The sequence below is a fragment of the Mastigoproctus giganteus genome, chromosome 5 (assembly GCF_048544385.1).
Source record: "Mastigoproctus giganteus isolate SK-2022 chromosome 5, ASM4854438v1, whole genome shotgun sequence".
NCBI lineage: Eukaryota > Metazoa > Arthropoda > Arachnida > Uropygi > Thelyphonidae > Mastigoproctus > Mastigoproctus giganteus.
Window position 1 is genome coordinate 71,480,197 of NC_143579.1, and position 24,688 is coordinate 71,504,884.

The following is a 24,688-nucleotide window of genomic DNA, read 5'->3' on the forward strand; positions in this document are numbered from 1 at the left end:
CATAGGCCTGAAAATGAGAGTGAGTTCCCATAAATTGTTTGTGTTTGGTATTGAGGTGGTTCATTTCTTTAAATTGTATTATTTCGATAATAAATGACTTAATCTACCATGTGAAATAGTAGTGTAATATCTATCAATTCATTAACATAATAATGAACAACATGTAGATCCCCTTTTCCAAATAATTAGAAATTAATATTTTATTAATTTATTGCATAAATAGTGAGTAAATAAATATAAAATGTTATTTTATAATTATTAAGAAATTATATTAAATTAAAGTTTAATTAATTTTTAATTTATAATTATATTAACTATTTCAAGTTACATAAGTTATTACTGGATGTAATTTTATTATATTTGTGAATGTGAAATGCAGTAAGTGACACTAATCTAGTACATGTAACGATTAAACTCATTTATTGAAAATGTTATGAAGTTACTTTGACAGAAACACTTAAACATTTTGCAAAACAACTGGATTGATGTGGAATGAAGACTACCAGTATAGGTTCCAGTAGTTTTCATTCCACGTTGATCTAAGGGCTAGTTTTTGACTTCTCAAACATTTTGGCTTCTTAAAAGCCTGGCAACATTTTGACTTCTCAGAATGTTGCCAGGCCATTCAAGTGTTTTTACTGAGGTATGTTCAGTTATCTTTGTAACATTTTCAATAAAACAGTTTAATCATTGCATGTGATAGATCATTGTCACTTATTGTATTTCAATATCCATAAATTGAATGATTATGTATCATCCCTCTTTCTTCATAGTTGCTTCAGCTGAGGCAGGATCAGTGATTTTTCTAAAATAATGCTTTTGGCTGCAGAACCTTTTCTAGATCGCAGTCTTCAATGGAACCCTTTTGCCAATCGAAATCTGTGGAATATTAATATCTTTAAAAATGGTAATAATACATGCATACAAATTAAATAAAAACCCAGTGATAAAAAAATTAAGGGAACACCCTTTGAAAAACACTGCACTAGACAGTTCTGAACTTTCGATATTTTAATCTGTATTAAAATTGTAGGTGGTAGATGACTTTCACCAACCGGTGAAATACCACCACTTTGCTTATTGGAGGCTTGAAGTGGTGAAACCCATGCTTAGTCTCTAGAGCAAAGTTTCCGGCATCCCCCCCCCCCCCCCGATACTTCTCCTTCAACCCATGCACGGTACTATAGGTAAATACTATAGGTTTTGATACCTTTCGTGTTTGGGGTTTTCATTAAAAAAAAAAAAATAAAAAGTAGTAGTAGTGGCAAATAATACAAGAAAGGAAGCTTATATAGTATCAGCCAAAAAAACTACATACTTCTCTCATTCATACCCTCCAAGATTTTGCCTAGTTTGTCCTTGAATTTATTCAAACCATCCCCTTCCACAACATTAGATGGAATCGCGTTACAACAATTAACCACTTGCAGGCTGAAGGCAAACTTCCGCATATCTATCCTGCAACCATCCATTCTCAACCTAAATTATTTATTCCCCCTCGTGTGTAGTCTCAGCAAGAGGAAGAATGCTATTCACATTCAGCTTACTCAATCCATTCAAGGTCTAAACACCTCAATCAGATCACCCTGCAGGTGCCTAGTCTTTAGAAGCTGCAATTTGCAGAACTGAAGCCTTTCTAGTTAAGAGCAACCTTTTGTTCCCTTCAATCTGGTTACCATTCTCTGCACCTGTTCCAGCAGATCTATCACTTCCTAAAGTGAGGCTCCAGACACATATTCAGTACTAAAAATGCAGCCTAACCATTTCCTTGTACAAAGGGATAACACCTCCTCTCCCTGCTAGCAAAGTTTCTGTATATTATTGATAAAACCCATGAGCTGTTCTGGTAGCATGTCTGCACTGCTCAGAAAATTTTATATCTGACTGCACAATTACCCCCCAGAACATTTTCATTTTCCACACAGTTGATAAGTTACTCTGGGATTGCTGCTATTCATATACAGTACCTTGCATTTATTAATATTAAACTTCAACTGCCATTTCTTATCCCATTGACCCAATTTTCCTAGGTCTTGTTGCAATAGCTCATCCTGATTACTCTTGTTAACCACCCTGCCAGCCTTTGTATCATCTGCAAACTTTGACATTAAGCCTGATATACCTTCATCAGTATCATTAATAAATATTGAAAACAACAGTGAGATTATCACTGAACCACGGGGAGGAATCCATTGATAACATTAGTCCATGAAGAGTAGTGCCCATTGATAACCACTCTTCTCCCTTTAACCATAGCAGCAACTTTCCCTTAATTCCATACTGCTCCAATTTGTACAGCAGTCTTTTATGTGCAACAGTATCAAAAACCTTCCTGAAATCCAGGTATATGATATTAAAATTATTTTTTGCATAGAGCCCCTTGGTCACAGTATTATAGTATCCAGTCAAATTGCTCAAACAAGCCCATGCTGTGACTGAAGTGAAACTGCACTCCTGTCCTTCCCCTCCCCTTCTCGGCACCTCCATAGCCAGGTGGGCAGGAGTAGCAGTGTGTAGCACATGCTTCTTGATTAGACCGGGGTTCGAGCCGTGACCACCAAATACAGACCATGCGGAAAGGTCAGGGAGTGACCACCGCATATCCCCGAAGCACTATGGCCTTAGTTGCTAATGCTCCTAAAAACCAAACAACAACCTCCCCTTCTCATGTGTGAATGTAGAGTTTTTTTTTTTTTTTTATTGTATGATGTGAGCAATACACGAAGGAACCAATTTTTTCCTGCTTCCTTCATGTATTGTGGCCGTGAGATCCAACTGGAGAGTACGGCACCATCGTAATATCCAAGCCCAAGGCGGGATTCGAACCCGTGACCTTTGGGTTGCTAGGCAGGTACTTTATCCACCCGGCTAGCCCGGTCAGCTGAATGTAGATGCAAAATACCTATTCAGTTTGTTCACAACCTTAGTAGGATGTGAACAAATTGATGCACTTTTCTTCTCTGCCACTTGATTCAATAGTTCATATGACATTCATTTAGGTCTAAGCCTTGAACAGTACTTTTTTGTTGGTATGTAAAGCCTAGAAGCTTCTATGATTACATCCCTGAATGCTTCACATTTAGAATTCACTGTTGGTAACATCATCAGTTGGTCCACTGCATTGAATTTAAAAACTGTCTGAGACCACTGTAATCACCCTTATGAAAGCAAAATCCTTTTCCTTTACCCTTGACAGTAGTTATGTCTTTAATTAAATTCCACATTAGTACTCTGTAATAGCTACTACCCAGTGGGTCTTTTACCTGCAGGTTCTTAATGTGTGAAGAATCTCCACTGATAACCAGATCAAGAGTATTACTTCCTCTTGTTGCCTCTTTAACATGCTGCTATAGAAAACAGTCATCCAGGAAATCTATAAAAAGTCTTGCTACTGTAGGAGTGACCAACCCACAAATTCCAGTCAATATCTGGAAAGTTAAAATCACCCATTATAAGACATTCTGAGTTACTGGCCCACCCTATTTCTTTATTAGGCCTATAACACATGCATTAGGGTTATAACATACTCTTATTCTCAATTTTGATTTACCAGTGCTTGTGTCACGTCAAACTGACTCAACATTGCACTTGTGATCCATATCGATTGGCGCCTCCGTAGCCAGGTGGGAAGGAGCAGCAGTGCGTAGCACACGCTTCTTGATTAGACCGGGGTTCGAGCCCGTCACCACCAAATACGGAGGATGCGGAAAGGTCAAGGAATGACCACCGCATATCCCGGAGCAATATGGCCTTAGTTGCTAATGCTCCTAAAAACCAAATAACAACAACAACAACATATCGATTGGATGCACTGCCTTAGAGGTAATATGCTTCTTAATTATGAGCGTAACCTCTCCTGTCCTGTCTATCCTTCCTGTATACATTGTACTCCCCATATTCAAATTCAGCATCGCTTATATCTGAGTGACACCCTGTCTTTGCTATCCCTACAATGTGTACATTTGATGATTTAATCAGTACTCCAAATTCATCAAATTTATTTACAATATTCCTGGAATTAGTGTACATGCAAGTATACATACACATGTTCTTACTCTTAGTTACCCTTACAGAGTCCATATATTTACTTGTTCCACGTGATCCACAGTGGGTCCTGAAGTCCTTGACACTTTGCTTTCCAGGCTGCTGCATTCTCCAATAGAAACAGTGCAAGGATCACTTTTATCTTTGCATACTTCTCTAATTATCTATTGGTCTGTATATCCTCCTAAACTAGCTTCTGACCCACCTATCACTGCTTCGAGAGCATCAACAAATATTCTTTCATCTCTTCCCCGTGAAAACAGCCTCTCCTTTTAACAAACATGGATCACACTGTGAAAAATTCTACCCCTGAAGCCTTGAACATTCTCTACAGGGCCAAATTGATTGACAGAGCTCTCAACATGTATTCCCTCCTATTGTGTCTGGGCAGAATTGCAGGCGCTTTCAAATTTGATCTTAACGCCACTTTTTCTCAACATTTTTCTGTAGTTGTTAAGTAAGTAAAATTCCTATATATCATTGAGTTGGGTTGCCAGGGTAGGTTATAGAGTTTTGTCAGTGATATATAGGAATTTTGCTAGCAGAGACAAGGAGGCGATCATTCCTTTGTATAAGGCAATGGTCAGGCCACACCTTGAGTACTGCGTACAGATCTGGGGGCTTCATTTTACGAAGGATGTAGAGTTGCCAGAATGAGTACACAGAAGGGCAATAAGATTGGTGAGAGGAACAAAGGGATGCTTTTACCATGAGAGGCTTAAGTTCTGCAAGTTGCAGCATCTGGAGACTAGGCACCTGTGAGGTGATTTGATTGAGGTGTATAAGGCCTTGAATGGTTTGAGCAAGCTCAATGCTGATGGAATACTTCTGCTTGCTCAGATTAAGAACCTGAGGGGGGCATAGATTCAAATTGAGGAAATACAGTTGTAGAATAGATGTGCGGAAGTTTGCCTTTAGCCAGCGGGTAGTTTATTGCTGGAACAGACTTACATCTGTTGTTGTGGAAGTTGATAGCTTAAATAAATTTAAGGCTGAACTAGAAAAAAATTTGGAGTGACCAGATGGGTGAAATGGGAAGGTTTTTTTTTTTTTTTTTTTTTTTTTGGCTGATGCTGTATAAGCTTGCTTTCTTGCATCATATGCCTCGACTAATGCCAATGCTAAGTCCTAATGATACTAAGAGTAGACTAATGTTATGAAGAGAGCAGTTGTGTAATCTATCTCTTGCAAAAACTCCTATGATTATGTGATTACCCTGAAGTATAAAACACAAAAACTTGTTTTATAGTTCTGTGTGTGTGTTATGGAGGTTTAATGAAGCATAAGATTCTGGGCTATAGTGTGCCTATATAGTTCTAGTTATCTGCATAATGAAGAATGCTATCCATCTCCACATTATCAATAAATCAGTACTTTTAACATTTTGGTGACAGATAACTTCAGATGCCTAATTAAATTAGGTATATGAAGTTATTTTAAGTAGTCTTTAAAGCTCTCTCATTAATGAGATGAGGCTGAACAAATTTTACTTTTTTAAAACCTTTTCCTGAAAATTAACTGTGCTAAACACATATTTAATTGCAGTTGACTTGATTTTCAAAAATCAAAAGGGTTGTTGTAGGGTTTTAGGCACATCAGCAACTTAAGCCATATTGCTCCATCTCAAATGAGAACACTTTGCTGCATGTGACAGTGAGTTTAAGAAATTTCAAAAATTATCGTAGGTTTAATAATTTGTAATATAATTACTTTATAATGTTAAAATTTGTTTCTCAAACATTCATATGTTTCTCTAACAATGGAGGTAATTCCAGAAAGGAATCACAATATAAGAGAATTATGTTCCAATTCTCTTATTATTATTAGCCATATGGTACAAGGAAGCCTGAGGCTTATGCTGCACCAGCCAAAAAAAAAAAAAAAAAAAAATTCCTGAGTTACTCCCTGAGAAAAAAAGAGAGAGAGGGAGAGAGAAGTACAAAGGAATCACCAAGAAAGAGAAGAATGATGATATCCAGCTCAGGACATATTGTAGGATCTGATTTAACATTGTGATCGTTATGGTATAGCCGTAACTTGATGGCGTATATCTCGAACAGCATAAGGTATAACATAAAACTAGATAGCGTAATACGTATCACTGCATTAGCTTAGTGTAGTATTATTAATTAATCACTTAAATTTATTAACCTTATTAATTTCCAATGTTAATTAGATAAATTGTATTTAAATCGAAATCATGCCCCTGCCCCAGACTAGAGCAGCAAAGCAACGAGCACAAAGTAGTGGGAGTGCCGTGGCTCTGGGTAGAACAGATCCAATTATATTTATTAATTGAGAAACAAATTTTAACATAAAGTAATTATATTACAAATTATTTAATCTAAGGGGTGATTCTCCAGCACATCACAGCCTTTAAAAAAAAAAGTGCATTATTTCTACTCCTAATATCATTAGTGCCAATGTATAACAACAACATTACAGCAAACCTGTATTCCAAGTTACACCAAATCTGATCACAATTCTTGTATATAATACGAGAATACATTTTATTTTTGTATTCCACCTGATACAAATAGTATTGAATTAAAATTTAGAATAATGTCAATTCCCAGTGTCATTGCACTATTGAGTGTAAATGTACAACAACAACATTACCTTTTGTGCCCATAAAAGATATCTGCTTTATAATACCGTCTACTTTTGCCCCTGCAGGTATACCCTGGTCCTATTCCACCTATCCTTCTTGCACAATATTTTTCCTATTTCTCTGATAATAGAGTCACCAGCAATAACCACCTCCTGTGGGACCATCACATTCTGACTTGGAGATTGCTGCTGTGTTGCATAATGCACAAGTGTGAGCTCTGCTATTAAGTTAGGCGGCTGAGAGGTTGATCGGCTTCCCATTTTAATTCCTTTGAGGGCACCTACCATACTCTTCAAACTATCGTTTGAAGAGTATGGTAGACTCGCCCATCAGCACGCTGAGTAGGTTCCCAATTTCTTCACACTCTCTGCACCTGCAAAGTATTCTGGATATATCTCAGAAACATTTATTGCGAATGTTTTCTGTTAGTACCTGCTCTTAGAAAAATAATCACTTCTTCTCATGGAACTATTTAGAAAACCTGTATTCCAAGTTACACCAAATCTGATCACAATTCTTGTATATAATACGAGAATACATTTTCTTTTTGTATTCCACCTGATACAAATAGTATTGAATTAAAATTTAGAATAATGTCAATTCCCAGTGTCATTGCACTATTGAGTGTAAATGTACAACAACAACATTACCTTTTGTGCCCATAAAAGATATCTGCTTTATAATACCGTCTACTTTTGCCCCTGCAGGTATACCCTGGTCCTATTCCACCTATCCTTCTTGCACAATATTTTTCCTATTTCTCTGATAATAGAGTCACCAGCAATAACCACCTCCTGTGGGACCATCACATTCTGACTTGGAGATTGCTGCTGTGTTGCATAATGCACAAGTGTGAGCTCTGCTATTAAGTTAGGCGGCTGAGAGGTTGATCGGCTTCCCATTTTAATTCCTTTGAGGGCACCTACCATACTCTTCAAACTATCGTTTGAAGAGTATGGTAGACTCGCCCATCAGCACGCTGAGTAGGTTCCCAATTTCTTCACACTCTCTGCACCTGCAAAGTATTCTGGATATATCTCAGAAACATTTATTGCGAATGTTTTCTGTTAGTACCTGCTCTTAGAAAAATAATCACTTCTTCTCATGGAACTATTTAGAAAACCTGTATTCCAAGTTACACCAAATCTGATCACAATTCTTGTATATAATACGAGAATACATTTTCTTTTTGTATTCCACCTGATACAAATAGTATTGAATTAAAATTCAGAATAATGTCAATTCTCAGTGTCATTGCACTATTGAGATTGAGAGAATGTAAAGCCACAGAGAGGCAGCAGATGGTGTACATCCAGTTATACTATATATAATAAATATTTTGCATCTACAATCATGCAAGAAAAAGTTTTTAGGGATGGGAACACCAGAAGTACACCAAGTTATGACTTGGAAACAAATGATTTTGTTATAACTGAGAAGATAGCAGAAGAGAAATTGTTGAAGCTAAAAGTAAATAAGGCACCTAGGGTCTGATGGGATCGATTCAGTTATATTAAAAGCAACAGCAGAAGTGGTAAGCAAACCCATGGCTATAATTATGAGAGCATTTTTGGATTCAGGGGAGACTCCTATAGACTGGAGGAGTGCAATTGTGTCTCCTATTCACAAAGGGAGAGCAAGTAGTTATAGACCTGTAAACTTGGTTTCTGTTGCAGGGAATCAGTGGTTAAAGAAGTATGGCAAGAGCACTTTGACAGGAATGCAGAAATCAATCACATCATGAATTTGTTACGGGAAGATCTTGTCTGACAAATCTGATTATCTATTATGAGAGCATAACAAAGGAACTGGATGCAAAAAATAATTATGACATTATATGCTTCGATTTCAGTAAAGCTTTTGACACTGTTCCAAATGTAAGACTGCTGTACAAATTCCAGCACTGTGGAATTAGGAGCAAGTTACTGCAATGATTAAAGGGATGGTTGAGTGGCAGAAGACAGAGGGTGGTTATAAATGTGCACTAATTGAACAGATGAACTGAGAAGCGGCAATTAAAAATTAATATTAATAGGTGCAAAGTACTGCATATGGGCAGCAGTAATCCCTGAATAACATACCAATTGATATGGTTCCACAGAGGACTGCTACTGAAGTGTTAATGGACTGAAGAAATTGGGATTATTGATTAAGATCATTCATTGGATCAACAGCTGAATATAAGATAAGACTGAGAGTGGTCATGCATAGACATTCCTCAGTGTAGACTCTAGTCCACAGCTCATAAGCGTGCAGTCATAAGCGATAAGTAAATATGGTATTTGCTCTTAGTAAAACATCAAAATGATTAGATGATATGGTAAAGAGACTTATTTTAGATGAGAGGATACCTAGTAGTAGTATACCTAGAAAAATAAATAACACTGGCATATTTTGCCATTATAATTGTCTTAGTATGTACATACAAAATGACCATAAATTACATCAGTAAATGTTGCTATTTATGTGTAGAAAATGTCAATGTTGATCTGATTTTAAAGATATAAAAATTTGCAAGCATTCTCTAAAATCATTCCATGATATAAATTTTCTTTGGGGAAAATTTATATCATGGAATGATTAATTGGATTTTGACCAATTTTGTATTTTTTTTTTTTTTTATTTTATGAAATTAATTAAATTAACTAATGATTCTATTTCACTTTAGCTTAATCTTTTCATATAAGTTATAACTAGTTAATAGCCAGAATATGCTGATGATTGACTACTTATGTAAATCACACGACATTATAACTTTGTGTATATGTTATAATGTAATCTGTTTTCAGAGGTAGTGAATTTAATTATGGATTAGTTATTGAATTTAGTTATGCATTAGTTTCAATATTAAGAGTGTAATAATATTTTAATTTCTATTGTAATACAGGTATTTTAACTTTCTTTAAGGATATAAGTTAACTAAATTCAAGGGGACTTTGCAGAACACTGGTTCAGTTATGACTTATGCTATAGTGTTAATGACTTCCTTGTGTTACTGAATAAATAATAATGATGATGATGAAATATATTTCTTGCTATTATTGTCAAAAAAAATAATAGCAAGAAAGTCCTAAATTTTTGGGATACAGTACTTGTTCTTCTGTTGGATTTAAAAAAAGATGGCTAAACCAGGATGTATATGCTTCTAGATATAGAATCTGTTGGCATTTTGCCTATGGGAGATGATAATAGTTATAGCTCAGTGCTGCCAGATATGCTATTTTAAGACCATAAGTGTTTTTATTTTTTCTAATATTAGTGGAATGTCTTTTTGAACATCTGCTTTTAAAGCTGCAGTATATTACTTTCGGATGGAATTGTTGCTGTATTTAAGTAGATAATTTTTACAGAAATATGTTTAGCAGGCACTAAAAGTTTCTTTTTGTGCTTTATAAAGTTTTAATATCTGTTATTATTCTGGGAACACATCAACTGAATAATTGTTGTTGGAATGATTTCATCATTCTAAAGATTTTCTTTTACTATGAATTAAGAATTTTTAAAATTATAATATAACTTAGAATACTTTTGGATTTTGGGGAACACTAATGTAACTCCCTTTTAACTGGAATGCGATTTCACTCTTTCCATTTTATTTTTAACTAGAGTAGTATTTATTATGAAATGAAGCTGAAAACGCCATTGATGAGAAGAAGGTAGCTTATAATAGTTACTTACAGCTGTCAACCAAAGAAAAGGAGACATAAAAATAAAAGAAACAGCTTTAAAAGTACAGTTAACTCTTTAAAATCTGTTACTCTTGGGGATTGAGAGAGAGGCCAGATTTAAAATTTTTCCAGATTTTAGAGTGGTATACCTAATGGTTGAGCAGTTTTGGAGAAGCACATCCCAATGAATATTAGCACTAAGAACTGAACTTATTTACATCTGTAAACATATGCCTAAAAGATAATGGCTAAAATGCAAATAACAATTCAGTTTGTTAAATATAAACAAAGGACAAACATAATCACAGCAAATGTTGTCATCTACTGTAATGTCAATTTTAAATACCTGCCTGGACAGAATATCATTAATGTACTTAAGAATAAAAATAATTCCACATTGGAATAGAAGCAAAAAAATTAGCTGACCAGTTCGACGTAAATTTTAACAAGCTATATGCAATCTTTATCAGGTTACATTTTTGACATTTTGATTTTATTAATGTACAGTAGTGGTTTAGTTTCTTGCTTGTAATGACGAAGATTTCCAAGTTTAATGTTTTCCACCATTATTGCTATAGCAGAAATAAAAACTACAGATGACTCAAGGTCACTCACTAGACCTCTTCCACATTACTAGTACAAAGTGGGGAAATGAATGACCTTGAGCTGCCCATTGTTTTCCTCCATACTTTATGATTGAGTGGAATTAAATCTATTGTTTGTGGATGTCAGTAAGTTTCTTTCTATGAAAGAGATTAACCATAGATTTAGTGAAGCAATATAGCATCATATAGCACTTGTGATCAGTTTAATGTCACTGTAGAAGAACTGAAATTAAAAAAAAAGTGACATCAAACTGGTCACAAGTGCTATATTATTAGCCATATGGTGCAAGGAAGCCTGAGGCTTATGCTGCACCAGCCAGAAAAAATTCCTGAGTTACCCTGAGAGAGAGAGAGAGAGAGAGAGAGAGAGAGAAGCAGAAAGGAATCACCAAGAAAGAGAAGTATGATGATATCCAGCTCAGGATGCTGGGTGTGCCAATATGACTAGGTATGTGAGATTTATGATCAGCCACATTAGTTGTAATTTGCAAGGTTGGTTTATGCTAAGTTACAAAGTTTGCTGAATAGGAAATAGTTCTAAATGATAGAAATTCAAAGTATTGTTATAACATTGCTAAAGCTGTGCCTCAGAAAAATTATAAAATGTCTGCAGGATTGTTAGATAATTGCATTTGCAACAAGTTATCCTTTATTACACTACTTTCAAACAGAGGCTTCATCAGAAGGTTAATTGACTATTTGTTTAAAAGATGAGACAGCTAACTGTCACCTCAGCAGATAGCATCAGTTGGTCTCTAGTGATAAAACTCAAAAACAGATTGTTTTATATATATTACAATTTTGAAACTTTCATGTAGTTTACTACATGGCAGCTCATATCAAGCTACTAGGTAGCTTGATACTCATATCAAGCTACTATCAAGTACTACATATGGGAAGCAGTAAACCCAGAGTAATGTATCAACTCTGTAGTACTACACTGACAGTAGTAGAGAATGAAAAGGACCTGGGGATAATTGTGCAAGCAGATATGAAGCTTTCTGAGCAGTGCAGATGGTCTGCAAGAGTAGCTTATGGTGTCTTGTCAATGATACACAGAAATTTTTCTAGCAGGGATCAAGAGGTTATTATCCTCTTGTATAAGGCGATGGTCAAGCCACACCTTGAGTACTGTATACAGGTCGGGAGGCCTCATTTTAAGAAATGTAGAGCTGTTGGAATGAGTACAGAGAAGGGCAACAAGATTAGTGAATGGAACAAAGGGTCGCTCTTATAAAGAAAGGCTTAAGGTTTGCAGATTACAGTGTCTGGAGAATACGCACCTGCAAGGTGATCTGATTGAGGTGTTATAAAGCCTTGAATGGTTTGAACATGCTCAATGCCGATGGGATTCTTCCTCTTGCTCAGAATAATCACCTGAGAGGGCATAAATTCAAATTGAGAAAAAACAATTGTAGGATAATGTGCGGAAGTTTGCCTTTAGCCAGTGGGTAGTTGATAGGTGGAACAAACTTCCATCTTTTGTTGTGGAAGTTGATAGCCTAAATAAATTTAAGTCTGAGCTGGACAGGTATTTGGAATGAACGGAGGGGTGAAATCGGAGCGTTTTTTTTTGGCTGATGCCGCATAAGCTTGCTTTCTTGCATCATATGCCTCTAGTAATGCTAACTTCTTTACAACTATTCTGTCCCAGCATTGCCACTAGAGACCACCTGCTATCAGATGAGTGATCATTTAGGCCAGAAACAAGCTGACATAGCAGTATCTCATCTTTTAAACAAATGGCCAGTTAACTTTTTGGCGAAATCATTTTAAAATTAGTACAATACCAGAGTACAATGTTATCTATGCTGGTGTCATTTGTAATCTACATCTTACAGTAAACAAAGTTAATTCTCTATGCACATCCCTTGCAGTTTGTGCACACATAATTGGTCAAGTAGGATCGTTCCATATCATCTCTATACACTGCAGGCCAGGAGAGGATGTAACTCCTAGTATTCATTAACTACAGAATGCACTTACCTTACTACCAGAAGAAAAAAAAAAATATCAGTTTTTGTGGATGCCAACTGCAGGTCTCACCTGTGTCACAACCAAGACCTGCAGTTCGCATCTGAAAATAGAACCAGAACTCATAATGGACAGCTGCTGGCTGACTTTCAGGCAATTATGCTGTATCAGGTCTTAAATAAACCACATAATCACCCCACCTATAGCAGCACACTCTGGAAAAGTGATATTGATATCACAGTAGCAACTAGATCTGTAGCCCATAAAATAACAGATTGTTATGTCCAAGGTGCTTGGACAACCTCTGACCATAGAGCCATAATCTTTAGCTTAAACCATCACTGGGCAACTGGCTACAGTCTCTTCTAGATATTATCAAGTACAGTAATACCCCGAAGTTACGCGATAGGTGGGTCCGACGAAAATCGCGTAAGTCGAATTCGCGTAAGTCGGGGTACAACTTTGCATATAAATACATATAAATTTTGCTTAATTGGGACCAAGGACTAACAAAAACACTAGTTTAGAAGAAAAATATTAATAAAATTGCAGTTCTTTATACATATTAATACAAAATGTGTATTAAAAAAAACAAATGACTTACGTAAAAAAGTTATTTCGATGTCGATGGCTTCATAAAATCTAACAAATTCGTCTGACGACACAGCGCGTTCTTTTTTTCACGCAGAATTTCTTCGTAGCAAGCTAATAATTTTTTTATTCCTTGCTTTGTAGCTATAACGCGTTCTTCGTTGGAGTCTATGTTTTCTAAAATTTTTAAGCCCTTTTCAATTTTCAACCTGTCAAGTTTGCAATTGTCATGTGCTTTTGCCGTTGCTTCATTTAGGCCTGTAGCACGTGCAATATCACATGGTCTTTCATTTCGCTCAAAGCGTTTCACAATTTCATATTTTTTCTCTATCGACAGAGGTGGACTGGCCATAAGCCTTACCGGGGAAACCCCGGTGGGCCAGTGTGATTTTGGCCATAAACCATAGTATGAGGCCACTATAAATTTTCCCGGGTAAGAATTTTTGACCCAGTCCGCCTCTGTTTATCGATAATTGCTTTTCTTTTTCTCTCTGAATCTGCAGTGTCTTCACCAGGACGCTTCCTTTTCACACCTTTTAATTAAGTATTTTACTCATTTTTAGGGAATAAAGCACAATTACAAAATGAGGAGGCACACTTGATACGCATAAACAAAGCTGCGCGCATGTAGCAACTGAATAAACAACACCGTAAAGGCAGAGATACACTATTAACACCTCACATTTCTAGGGGTTACTACCATAAAACAATAAAAATCCAGTTGCGTTTCTGCTAGTGAAATCTGTTATAAACTGGTAGTAAACTAGATCTAATTGCATTTGCGATTATACCGATAGTTGGAATTGTGTTGGTTTTTACGTTATTATGGTGAAATGTGTTTCCCCTTCACTGATATAAAACACATAAAAGCAGCAAAGTTGAATTTTGTTCATCTTTCGCTCTCATTCTCCGCCGTCGCACCGTATATCGATAACATATGAAAAACGACCTTGAAGATAGTGGGCGGCAGCGTTGCCAAACGAAAAAAATCAAGAACCGCGTAACTCCGAGTTTGCGTAAGTCGGGGTATTACTGTACATCAAAAAGGCACAGTAGTAAACTGACACATTAGTAACTGCCTGAGGTTCACAGCAGCTTAGCCTGGATGAACATTCCTCTACATTGACTCATATGTTACAAAAATCATGTAATGCCTCTATGCTCAAAAAAGAGACCCAGGAAACATGTTGTTTGCTGGTGGTGCCCTGAACTGGTTATCCTTTGGAGAAAGGTCCACCGGGTAAGGAAGCAGTTTCAGAGAGTGATGACTTCATGGCCCCAAAATGAGATAAATGACTTGAGAGTTACATGTAGGACTCTCAGAAACTCATATACTGCACTTAATCAGAACCAAGAAAAAGGAACCTTTCTCCAAACAGGCCTACGAGGTTGGGAAAATTCATGTTGAAAAATTATACTTCACACCAACCAGCAATTGTAAATTTTTACTGCAAACTAAAATACAGTAAACCCCCGCTATTTGCGGGGGTTACATTCCTGAGGAATGTCGCGAATACCGAAAACGCGAATACTGAGTTATGGCTCCCATAGTAATAAAGGGTTTCCGTTCCAAAGTATGAAATATATAAGAAAAACTAGTCTAAAATTTTGTCTATTTATGTATTATATATATACCTTCATAATATGACAATGTACATAGTGAAATGCAAGCATATGGCATCGAAATGAAAATAAGAAACAATTTAATATTAAATGTAATATTTATTAGAAATTTCAAACATCTTTCAAACCAGCGTCGTTGCTAGCTAAAAAAACTTATCCCGCCAGTGCTATCACCAGTATCGCTAAAGTGCTGATAAAGGAGTTTTGCCTTTTCACGAATGATGAGTGAACTTAACGGAATTTTATTTTGAGTTCGGTCTTCTATCCACAGATTGAAAGTTTTTTTCTAATTTAACATCATGAGTTACAGAGCAAATTTTTGAAGCAATTAGCGCGTTTTCACGGACACTACGGCAGATTTTTTCTTCCGATTTTGTGATTGATCGTATCGTTGACTCATTGATTTTATAATGTTTTGCCACTGAGGAGACACTTTCACCATTAGAGATTTCATCTAATAACTCAATTTTATTCGCTAATGTCATCACCTTCTTTGATATTTTCACATTTCTCTTGTTATTCGTAGCCATATTTTTGTAGGGGTTAGAAAGAACTTGTCCACAATAAAGTCACTTTGTTCCATTAACACACTCGAAAAAGTCTGTTTTACACTGCAAAACGGTATATTTATCATTTTTGTAAGCATATCAATTTTTAAATTGATAAATTTATTCAATTTATTAAGCATATAAATTAAAAGCAAACAACGAAACCTTCCATGACAAGCGCATAACACATACTGAACAAGGATTAGTGAGAAACATCCACGCTCGCGATTTTATCACTCCTCTCCCCCCACCCACTGAGCGCTGTTTTGACTAGGAAAGATAATTTTAGCCACGCCCATGTTTTTTTATGGCGAAAATATTCATGGCACTTTAAAATTCACATTTTTTTAGGTTTCATGTTATATTAAATCAGCAATCGCGAATACAGATGCCGCGAATAGCGGGGGTTTACTGTACATGCAATAAATAAAACTGGTAAAAATAGATGTATTTACAATAAATGACGGTTAAAATAAAATGAAATGATGGTAAAATATGACTAAAATGGAAGTTAAAATTGTATTAAAATATAATAGTGATAAAAACTGTAGCTTTCTTACCCGACAGACTCCTTTCTCAACAGGGTGCTTCTGTTGAACGACAACATCCTTAAATAGCAGGCCCACGGCACTCGTCACATGGTTCCACAGGAATATGGTTGGAATTTTCCACCTGCATAATGGAATAACATTAGTCCACGAAGAGCAGCACCCATTGAATACCACCCTCTGTCTTCTCCCACTCAACCATCCTTTTATCCATTGTAGCAACTTACCCTTAATACCATTCTGCCCCAATTTGTACAGTAGTCTTCCATGCGCAACAGTGTCAGAAGCTTTCCTGAAATCAAAGTATATGATATCAAAATTATTTTTTGTATCCAGTTCCTTTGTAACCACATCATAATATCCTATCAAATTTGTCAGACAAGACTTTCCCTTAACAAACCCATGCTGTGTCTAGATGATCCTGCAATGCATCTTTAACCAGTGACTCCATTATTTTATCCGGAACAAAAGTTAAACTAATTGGTCTGTAATGTGAGCCAAACAGTCTTCCACTGATAATGCAAATAATAGGTAAATTGGTTTTACGTACATGAACTGCAGAGAGGCCTAATGTCATGGTGTAGGGCCGAGTTCAGAGTTGTACCTTACACGAAGAGTGTCTCCAAATAGGAAAAAATACTGATATATTCTTAAAAAATATATAGAAAAACAAAAGTTGTAAAAGCCACATCATCATTCAGTGATCTGGGAGATTGCAGAGATATGTTTTGGGTAGCAAATGAATGTTTAGGAGCCCATATATTATTATCAGTATTCCAATGCTCCTCTAAGTGTAAATGAGCAGTGATGGCCCAAAAAAATGTTACCCACACATATTCAGAATCTAGCTACCCATAAACAAGAAACTGCAATGTAAAGATCTCTGTTTCAGCAAAATTTAGTTGCTGATGAGTGAATTGGAAAGTATAAAAATACGCATACTTGTTAATTGTGACATAACTAAAAAACAGATCTTGAGCTTACTGCAGATTTGGCTATCATTTCACTGTAGCCAAACTCAAATTCGCTGGCAGAATCATTTTCAGTTGGCAGAATAGCCAAGTTGTCAACAAAGTTTAAGCATTGCTGGTTGCATTTATAATTTTGTGTTTCAGTATTTCTCATGGTCAGATTTCTGCCTGACAAGTTACATGTCTAAATTTTTTTGTCAACTGGATCAGGGGGCTCAGTGCAACTGCCTAGCTTGCCTTGCCCAATGTCTGGGCCTGTACAACTCCTTTCCTCTATTACACCTTGTGTTTAACACCTGCCAAGTGTTCATCATGTGCCTTGTCCAGTCCCCCAGACATTGTCGATTACTAAGGAGAGAGTATTTCTATCTTTTGCTAATCTGAACAGGTCTATATTTCGTATGGTGGTCCATTGTTGGATGTTGTGTAGCCAAAATGTTTGCCTCCTATCAATCCCCCGTTTGCCACAATCATGCCTTTTATTATCAATTGAGGTAGATTATATTTCTCTCCTCTTCGAATGTGGCCAAGATAAGAAATTTTCCCTACATTTGATGGTGGTTATTAATGTCCTTTCTGTTCTTGCTCTGCGGAGGACTACGTTGTTGTTTATTAAGTCCATCCATGGCATTCATAATGTCCTGCGATGTATCCACATTTCTAATGCCTCTATTCGGTTCAGGGAACTTGCCTTGAGAGTCCATGTCCCAGCGGCATATAAAAGTACAGACCAGATGTAGAACTTGACCATACATTGTCTTAATTTCAGTTTGAGGTTGTCATTGCAAAGAAGTGACCTCATTTTCTTGAAAATTGCTCTGGCGATTTCAATATGACTTAGTATTTCTTTTTCTGGGTCTAGGTTCTCTGCGATAGTGCTTCCCAAGTATTTGAAATGACTTACATGTTTGATGAATTGCCATTGAGCAAAAGGTCTGCATCTTCATACTGTTTGTGGCTAAATATCATTAACTTGGTTTTCTTTTCATTAATATTAAGTCCAATCTCTGCTCTGATCCTATTGAGAAGATGTTGGTCTTCAGTGGTGTCGCAAAAAATGAGAGTGTTGTCCACATATCTAATATTATTTTTTACAACTTGGTTGACTTTTACACCAGAGTCCATACCTTCCAAGGCCTTTTTTGAATATTTTATCGAAGTACAGGTTGAACAGGATTGGTGAAAGTATGCAGCCTTGTCGGACTCCTTGTTGAATGCTGATGTTGTTTGTTCCTATTCCTCCTGTTCAGACTGTAGCTGTCTGATCCCAATATAAAATTTTAATAATGCAGATATCCCTTCCATCTAGATGGGATTCATGGAGTAGATCAACCAGCTTGCGATGTTGTACTCTTTCAAAGGCCTCTCGTAGTCTATGAAGCAAACAAATATGTCCTTTTGTTGGTCCAGACTCTTTTGGAGAAGGCTGCTGATGCCAAACAATGCCTCAGGCATTCTGAAGGCATTTCTGAATCCCGGTTGAGTATCATTTAGATTAAACTCACATTTAGTTCTTATTCTTGAATGTATTATGTATAGAAACACCTTCAGCAAGTGCCTCATCAGACTGATTAGACGATAGTTATCACACTTCTTTGGATTAGGCTTCTTAGGTGATAAATGTTGACTTTAACCAGTCATTCGGTATTTCACCAGCGCTGTAGATTCGATGAAAGAGTTTTGTGATTTGATTGATGTTCTCTTCTTCATTGAGGTTTATAACCTCCACTGGAATTTCATCTGGCCCTGGAGTTTTCTGTTTTTTGTCAACGAGATGGTATTAAGTACCTCTTCCTTGAGAATTTCCAGACCCTCCAAACAGTATTCATAGCATTCTGTATTGCTTTTGTTGTTACTGAATAGCTCTTGAATGTATAGCCGCTTTATTCTTTGCACTTCTTCTTCATCAAACAGAGTTATAGCATGCCACTTCTTGTGTATCAGGGCTGCTTCTTTGACTGTCTTGTGCATGTTTAGCATTAGCATTAGTAGAGGCATTTGATGCAAGAAAGCAAACTTATGCAGCATCAGCCAAAAAAAAATAAAAATAAATAAATAAATGAAAAATAACCACTTCCACTTCACCCCTCTGTTCGTTCGAAATACCTGTCCAGCTGAGCCTTAAACTTATTTAAGCTATCAACTTCCACGACAAGGGATGGAAGTCTGTTCCACCAACCAACCACCCGCTGGCTAAAGGCAAATTTCCGCACGTCTATCCTACATCTGTCTTTCCTCAATTTGAATTTATGCCCTCTCAGGTGATCATTCTGAGCAAGAGGGAGAATCCCATCAGCATTGAGCATGCTCAAACCATTCAAGGCTTTATACACCTCAATCAGATCGCCTCGCAGGTCCCTAGTCTCCAGACACTGTAATTTGCAAAACTTAAGCCTTTCTTCGTAAGAGCACCCCTTTGTTCCATTCACTAATCTTGTTGCCCTTCTCTGTACTCGTTCCAGCATCTCTACATCCTTCTTGAAATGAGGCCTCCGGACCTGTATACAGTACTCTAGGTGTGGTCTGACCATTGCCTTATACAAGGGAATAATCACCTCCTTATCCCTGCTAGAAAAATTCCTACATATCATCGACAATACACCATGAGCTACTCTTGCAGCCCGTCTGCACTGCTCAGAAAACTTCATATCTGCCTGCACAACCCCCCCCCCCCCAGGTCCCTTTCATTCTCTACCACTGTCAGTGTAGTACCACAGAGTTGATACGTTGCTCTGGGGTTGCTGTTTCCCATATGTAGTACTTTACATTTGTCAATGTTAAACTTCATTTGCCACCTCGAAGCCCATCTCCTCAACCTTTCCAGATCCTGTTGCAGTAGCATAGTGTCAGTAGTGTCCTTAACAACCCTGCCAACCTTTGTCGTTGGCAAACTTGAACATTAAGTTTGATATACCATCATCAATATCATTTATAAATACAGAAAACAATAATGGACCCAATACTGAACCCTGAGGGACTCCACTAATAACATTAGTTCATGATGAGCAGTGTCCATTGATTGCCACTCTCTGTCTTCTCCCACTCAACAATCCCTTCATCCATCGCAGCAATTTGCCTCCAGTGCCACACTGCTCCAATTTGTTCAGTCCATGTGCAACAGTATCAAAAGCCTTTCTAAGATCCAAATATATGATATCAAAGTTATTCCCTTCATCCAGTTCCTTTGTGACCACATTATAGTATCCAATCAAATTGGTCAGGCAAGACTTTCCCCTTAACAAACCCATGCTGTGTCCGAGCTATAACTGAAGTCTTGTCTAGATGATCCTGCAGTGCTTCTTTAACCAGTGCCTCCATTAATTTTCCAGGAACAGAAGTTAAACTAACAGGTCTATAATTATTTGTGTCGCCCTTTGATCCTCCTTTGTAAATTGGGATCACATTTGCACATCTTCAGTCCATGGGTACCTCCCCTGAGTCCAAAGAAGCTCTCATAATTATGGCTAAGAGTTTGCTTACTTCCTTTGCTGCTTCCTTTAATATAACTGTATAGATCCCATCCACCCCAGGTGCCTTTCTTGTATTTATCTTCAACAATTTCTCCTCCACTTTACTCTCAGTTATTACAAGATTCTCTAGCTTACTGCCAGAGTTGAATACACCTCTGGCATTCCCCTCGCTGAATAATTCCTCATGTGTGAATGTCGATGCAAAATATTCATTCAGTTTGTTAGCTACCTGAGCAGGATCATCAACAGTTGACCCATCGATATCAAGTGGACCAATGTGATTCATCCCCTTCCTTCTAGAGTTTACATAAGTAAAGCACTCTTTGCTGTTTTTCTTTGCATCCCTTGCCAAAGATTTCTCGTAATCTGTCTTCGCCTGCCTAACCTCCTTTGTAACTTGGTTACAGATCAACTTGTATCTATCATAGGCTTCTGTGTCACGTGTTAATTTGTATGTATCCCATGCATTTTTCTTCTCTGCCATATGTCTCATTAGTTCATCTGACGTCCACTTAGGCCTAAACCTTGAACAATATTTCTTAGTTGGTATGTAAAGCCTAGTAGCTTCCAAGATAAGTTCTTGGAATGCTTCCCATTTTGAATTTGCTGTTGGTAACATCATCAGTTGGTCCCACTGTATAGAATTTAAATACTGTCTCAGTCCATCGTAGTCGCCTTTACGAAAGCAATAACCCTTCCCTTTACCCCTAATTCACTGGACGGTGTGCCCATTCGATAGGTTCTGGGGAGAACACTGATCTGCACTAGGGTATGTTGTTACTCACTTTGTGAGATTTCCCACCAGAGTGAACCCAGCAGGCAATTCCCTATACCAGATTTAACCACGGTATGCCACATTTGTAAAGTTACCAGTTCCCATTCTAGCCATTCTTTTTGTTGACTTACAAATTTTCACTTGATATCAAACCATGCAGTATTTTTTATTTTTTAATTCTATTAAACGGCAATTCTGATAAGTGAAAATAGGAGGAATAATATCCACAGGCTATAAAAGTAATGAAAAAAAAACCAAATTTATGCTTTATTATCTTGCCAATTAACAAAATTAAATGATACATGAAAATAGGAAGAATATTTTCCACAGGTTAGCAAAATAAAAATAAATTTATGCTTACGTACATAGCTTAATTACTATTGTAATGTGTACATGCTAACTAATTGATATTTCTGTTCACTGACTTTTTTTTTTTGTTTTAAAATTTAAAACAGTAAAAAAGATAAGCAATCAGTAACAAAGAACACAGCACACATAAAATTGCAACTAACACATACGTGCAAGTGAGAAACAGAGTAATGAGTTTGCAAAAATTAAAAAAATAGGAATGAAGAGAAGATTTTGAAAATTTATTTATGCTTTTTATATGATTGAAGATTCCATGGAAGGGGAAACCCGTTACAAGGTAGCAAAGGAATCTGCTCAAGATTGATACCCCAGACCTGACAAACCACAGACAGACTCCAAACACCGGACTGCATGGACGGGATTTATCCCACGAAAAACCCAGGGGCTCACATCTGGTGAGTACCGGCTTGGCACATCCAGGGTCCCGAGCTGGATATCATCATTCTTCTCTTTCTTGGTGATTCCCTTCTACTTTTGACTCTCTCTCTCTCTCTCTCACACACACAAGGTAACTCGGGAACTTTTTTTTTTTTCCTGGTGTAGCATAAGCCTCAGGCTTCCTTGCACCATATGGCTATTAATAATAATAATAATGACCTTATAATTGGTCTGATCCCTGTTGGGATCAGACTGGGACAACCGGACAGTTCGCAGCTCTGCTGCACAATGCCATTTGGTGATCTGAATAGGATGCTCTAACACTTCACTTTTAATTACCTAACCCCTGGCAGGGGGGGGGGTAGGAGACTTTTTTTTTCTGTTTCCTTCCTCCACTGCCATCCCCCTTTCTTCGCCTGGTGAGGCATAGGCCTGCCTCTGATCTTCTGGGGTCGCATTCTCTATCATCCCCATACTTCTGCCTTTCCTCTCAGTCTTCAGTCTTCCCCCCCCACTCTGCCTAACATGCCAGCATAATCCCCACACAACTTATCAAAAATTTAAAAAATGTCCAAATTTAAACTGCACTTATGTAAACCTTTTTTCTTTCTCTATTTCCTAGCGTTTACCCCCCCCCCCCCCTTTTTTTTTTTTAGACCCTAGCCACTGAAATCTCAGGAAACTAGGTGGTAGGGCCTTGCCAGAGTAAAAAATTCCAACTACTGGGTACCTGGTCTGCCTCCACAAGGCCAAGTGTGGGCAACGTTGGGCCCCAGCAGGGAGCTAGCGGCTAAATGACCAGAAGAACAATGATACATAACACTACACTTAAACAAAATCCATACAATTTTAAATCTCTGGCCTTTACAGTGAACTGTTATACCCACAATGAAAGCAGTGCGGAGATGGGGGAACCCCTGGTGCCATTAGACACAAATACACTTTACACTTATAAAATCATGTAAACCATGTATAATTGTAAAGAAGAAAATTTATAAAAATTATAATACTATATTAAATTTTATTATATTAGTTTTTATAAAATATATAATTAAAAATAAATTGGTAAAATATAGAGGCTTTATAAGCATATGAAAAAAAAATTTTCTTAAATATAAAACTTTTATATTTTCATTATATTTCCCAAACTTTACCACAATTTTTTTTCATTCACTTTATAAAGGAAGTATAATAACTTAAAAAGTTTACTTTTTTATCAATAAGAATACTTCATGAATTTTAAAGGACTGTAATTATTTTTATCTAATAATTTTTATAATTAGTTTTGGAAATTTAAAAATTTTGATTATAATTGCAAATGATTCAAAGGTGTGTTTGCTGTTTTTTCTCTAGATAGTCATGTGGATTCTTCTTCAGAATTGTAAGGAATTGAAATGGATAAAATTTTCTCCCATTAGTAGAAAGTCGTGGTATAATAAAACAACAAGAAGATATGTATGTTCATCTCCAAAACTGTTCTGTATTAATAAGTCAAACTTGAAAACTGATCCTCCATCTTTCCAAGGAATTCCTTTTTCAAAACTCTCTATTGGTGTTCCTAAAGAGATTTGGAAAAATGAAAGAAGAGTGGCACTCTCTCCAGCTGCAACAGCTGTTTTGTCAAAGAAAGGTTTTACTGTTAACATAGAAGAAAATGCTGGTTGTGAGGCACAATTTGCTAATGCTAAATACGAAGAAGCTGGAGCAAAGATTACAAACTTAAAAATGGCTTTTGATTCGGATATAGTGCTCAAAGTACGTGGACCAACCACAACTGAAATACCATATTTCAGGAAGGATGGCACTTTAATTAGTTTTTTATATCCTACACAGAATAAAAATCTGGTTGATTTGCTTGCACAATCAAGTATGACAGTGTTTGCAATGGATGCAATACCTAGGATTAGTAGAGCCCAAGTATTTGATGCATTAAGTTCCATGGGAAATATTGCTGGTTACAAGGCTGTTATAGAAGCAGCAAATAATTTTGGTAGATTTTTCACTGGTAAGTCTCATTGGATATATGCTTCAATATCTTAATGATTTTCATAATCTATTAAGTTTATTTTGATAAAGTAGAGTTAATTGTTGTGTACTTGTAGGAGACAGTTTAATCTTATATTCTTTATGCAGGCAGCATTTTGTTAATAATCTTTGATATTAATAATAGGATTCTCCTTGAGGTTGTCACAGACATTCTCTCAGATATGCCAGACAAGCTGTACTTGCTACCTGGCAGTCTAAAACGCTGATGGAACTGATATTTGGATGACACTCAAGTCAAGTGGACCCAATTTCGGTGAAATCCGGATGGTATGTGACAGCCAAATCCTCTGCTTGCACCATCACGATGGTGGGACTGTTAGTAATCCTGAGTATAACCACCATACACAAGTAAATGGTTGGTGACCACCTAGGTGGTCACCAACGTAAGCAGGGGTTGAGGTGTGGCGCCCATACCACATGAAGGAATGCCGCCCCTCTATGTTACCAGGCAGTACTAGGTGGTAGAT

General features: G+C 36.9%; 1 protein-coding gene across 2 annotated transcripts in view; it reads left to right on the top strand.

Moving 5' to 3' along the window:
• LOC150085480 (NAD(P) transhydrogenase, mitochondrial-like) overlaps nt 1–24,688 on the top strand; it is a 445,310-nt gene that overhangs the window by 16,477 nt on the left and 404,145 nt on the right. For both annotated transcript variants that reach the window (XM_090374063.1, XM_090374062.1), the window contains exon 2: nt 23,529–24,180. In XM_090374063.1, the coding sequence (XP_090230189.1) occupies nt 23,535–24,180 (646 nt within the window). In that variant the 5' untranslated portion in view covers nt 23,529–23,534. The remainder of the gene's footprint in view (nt 1–23,528; nt 24,181–24,688) is intronic.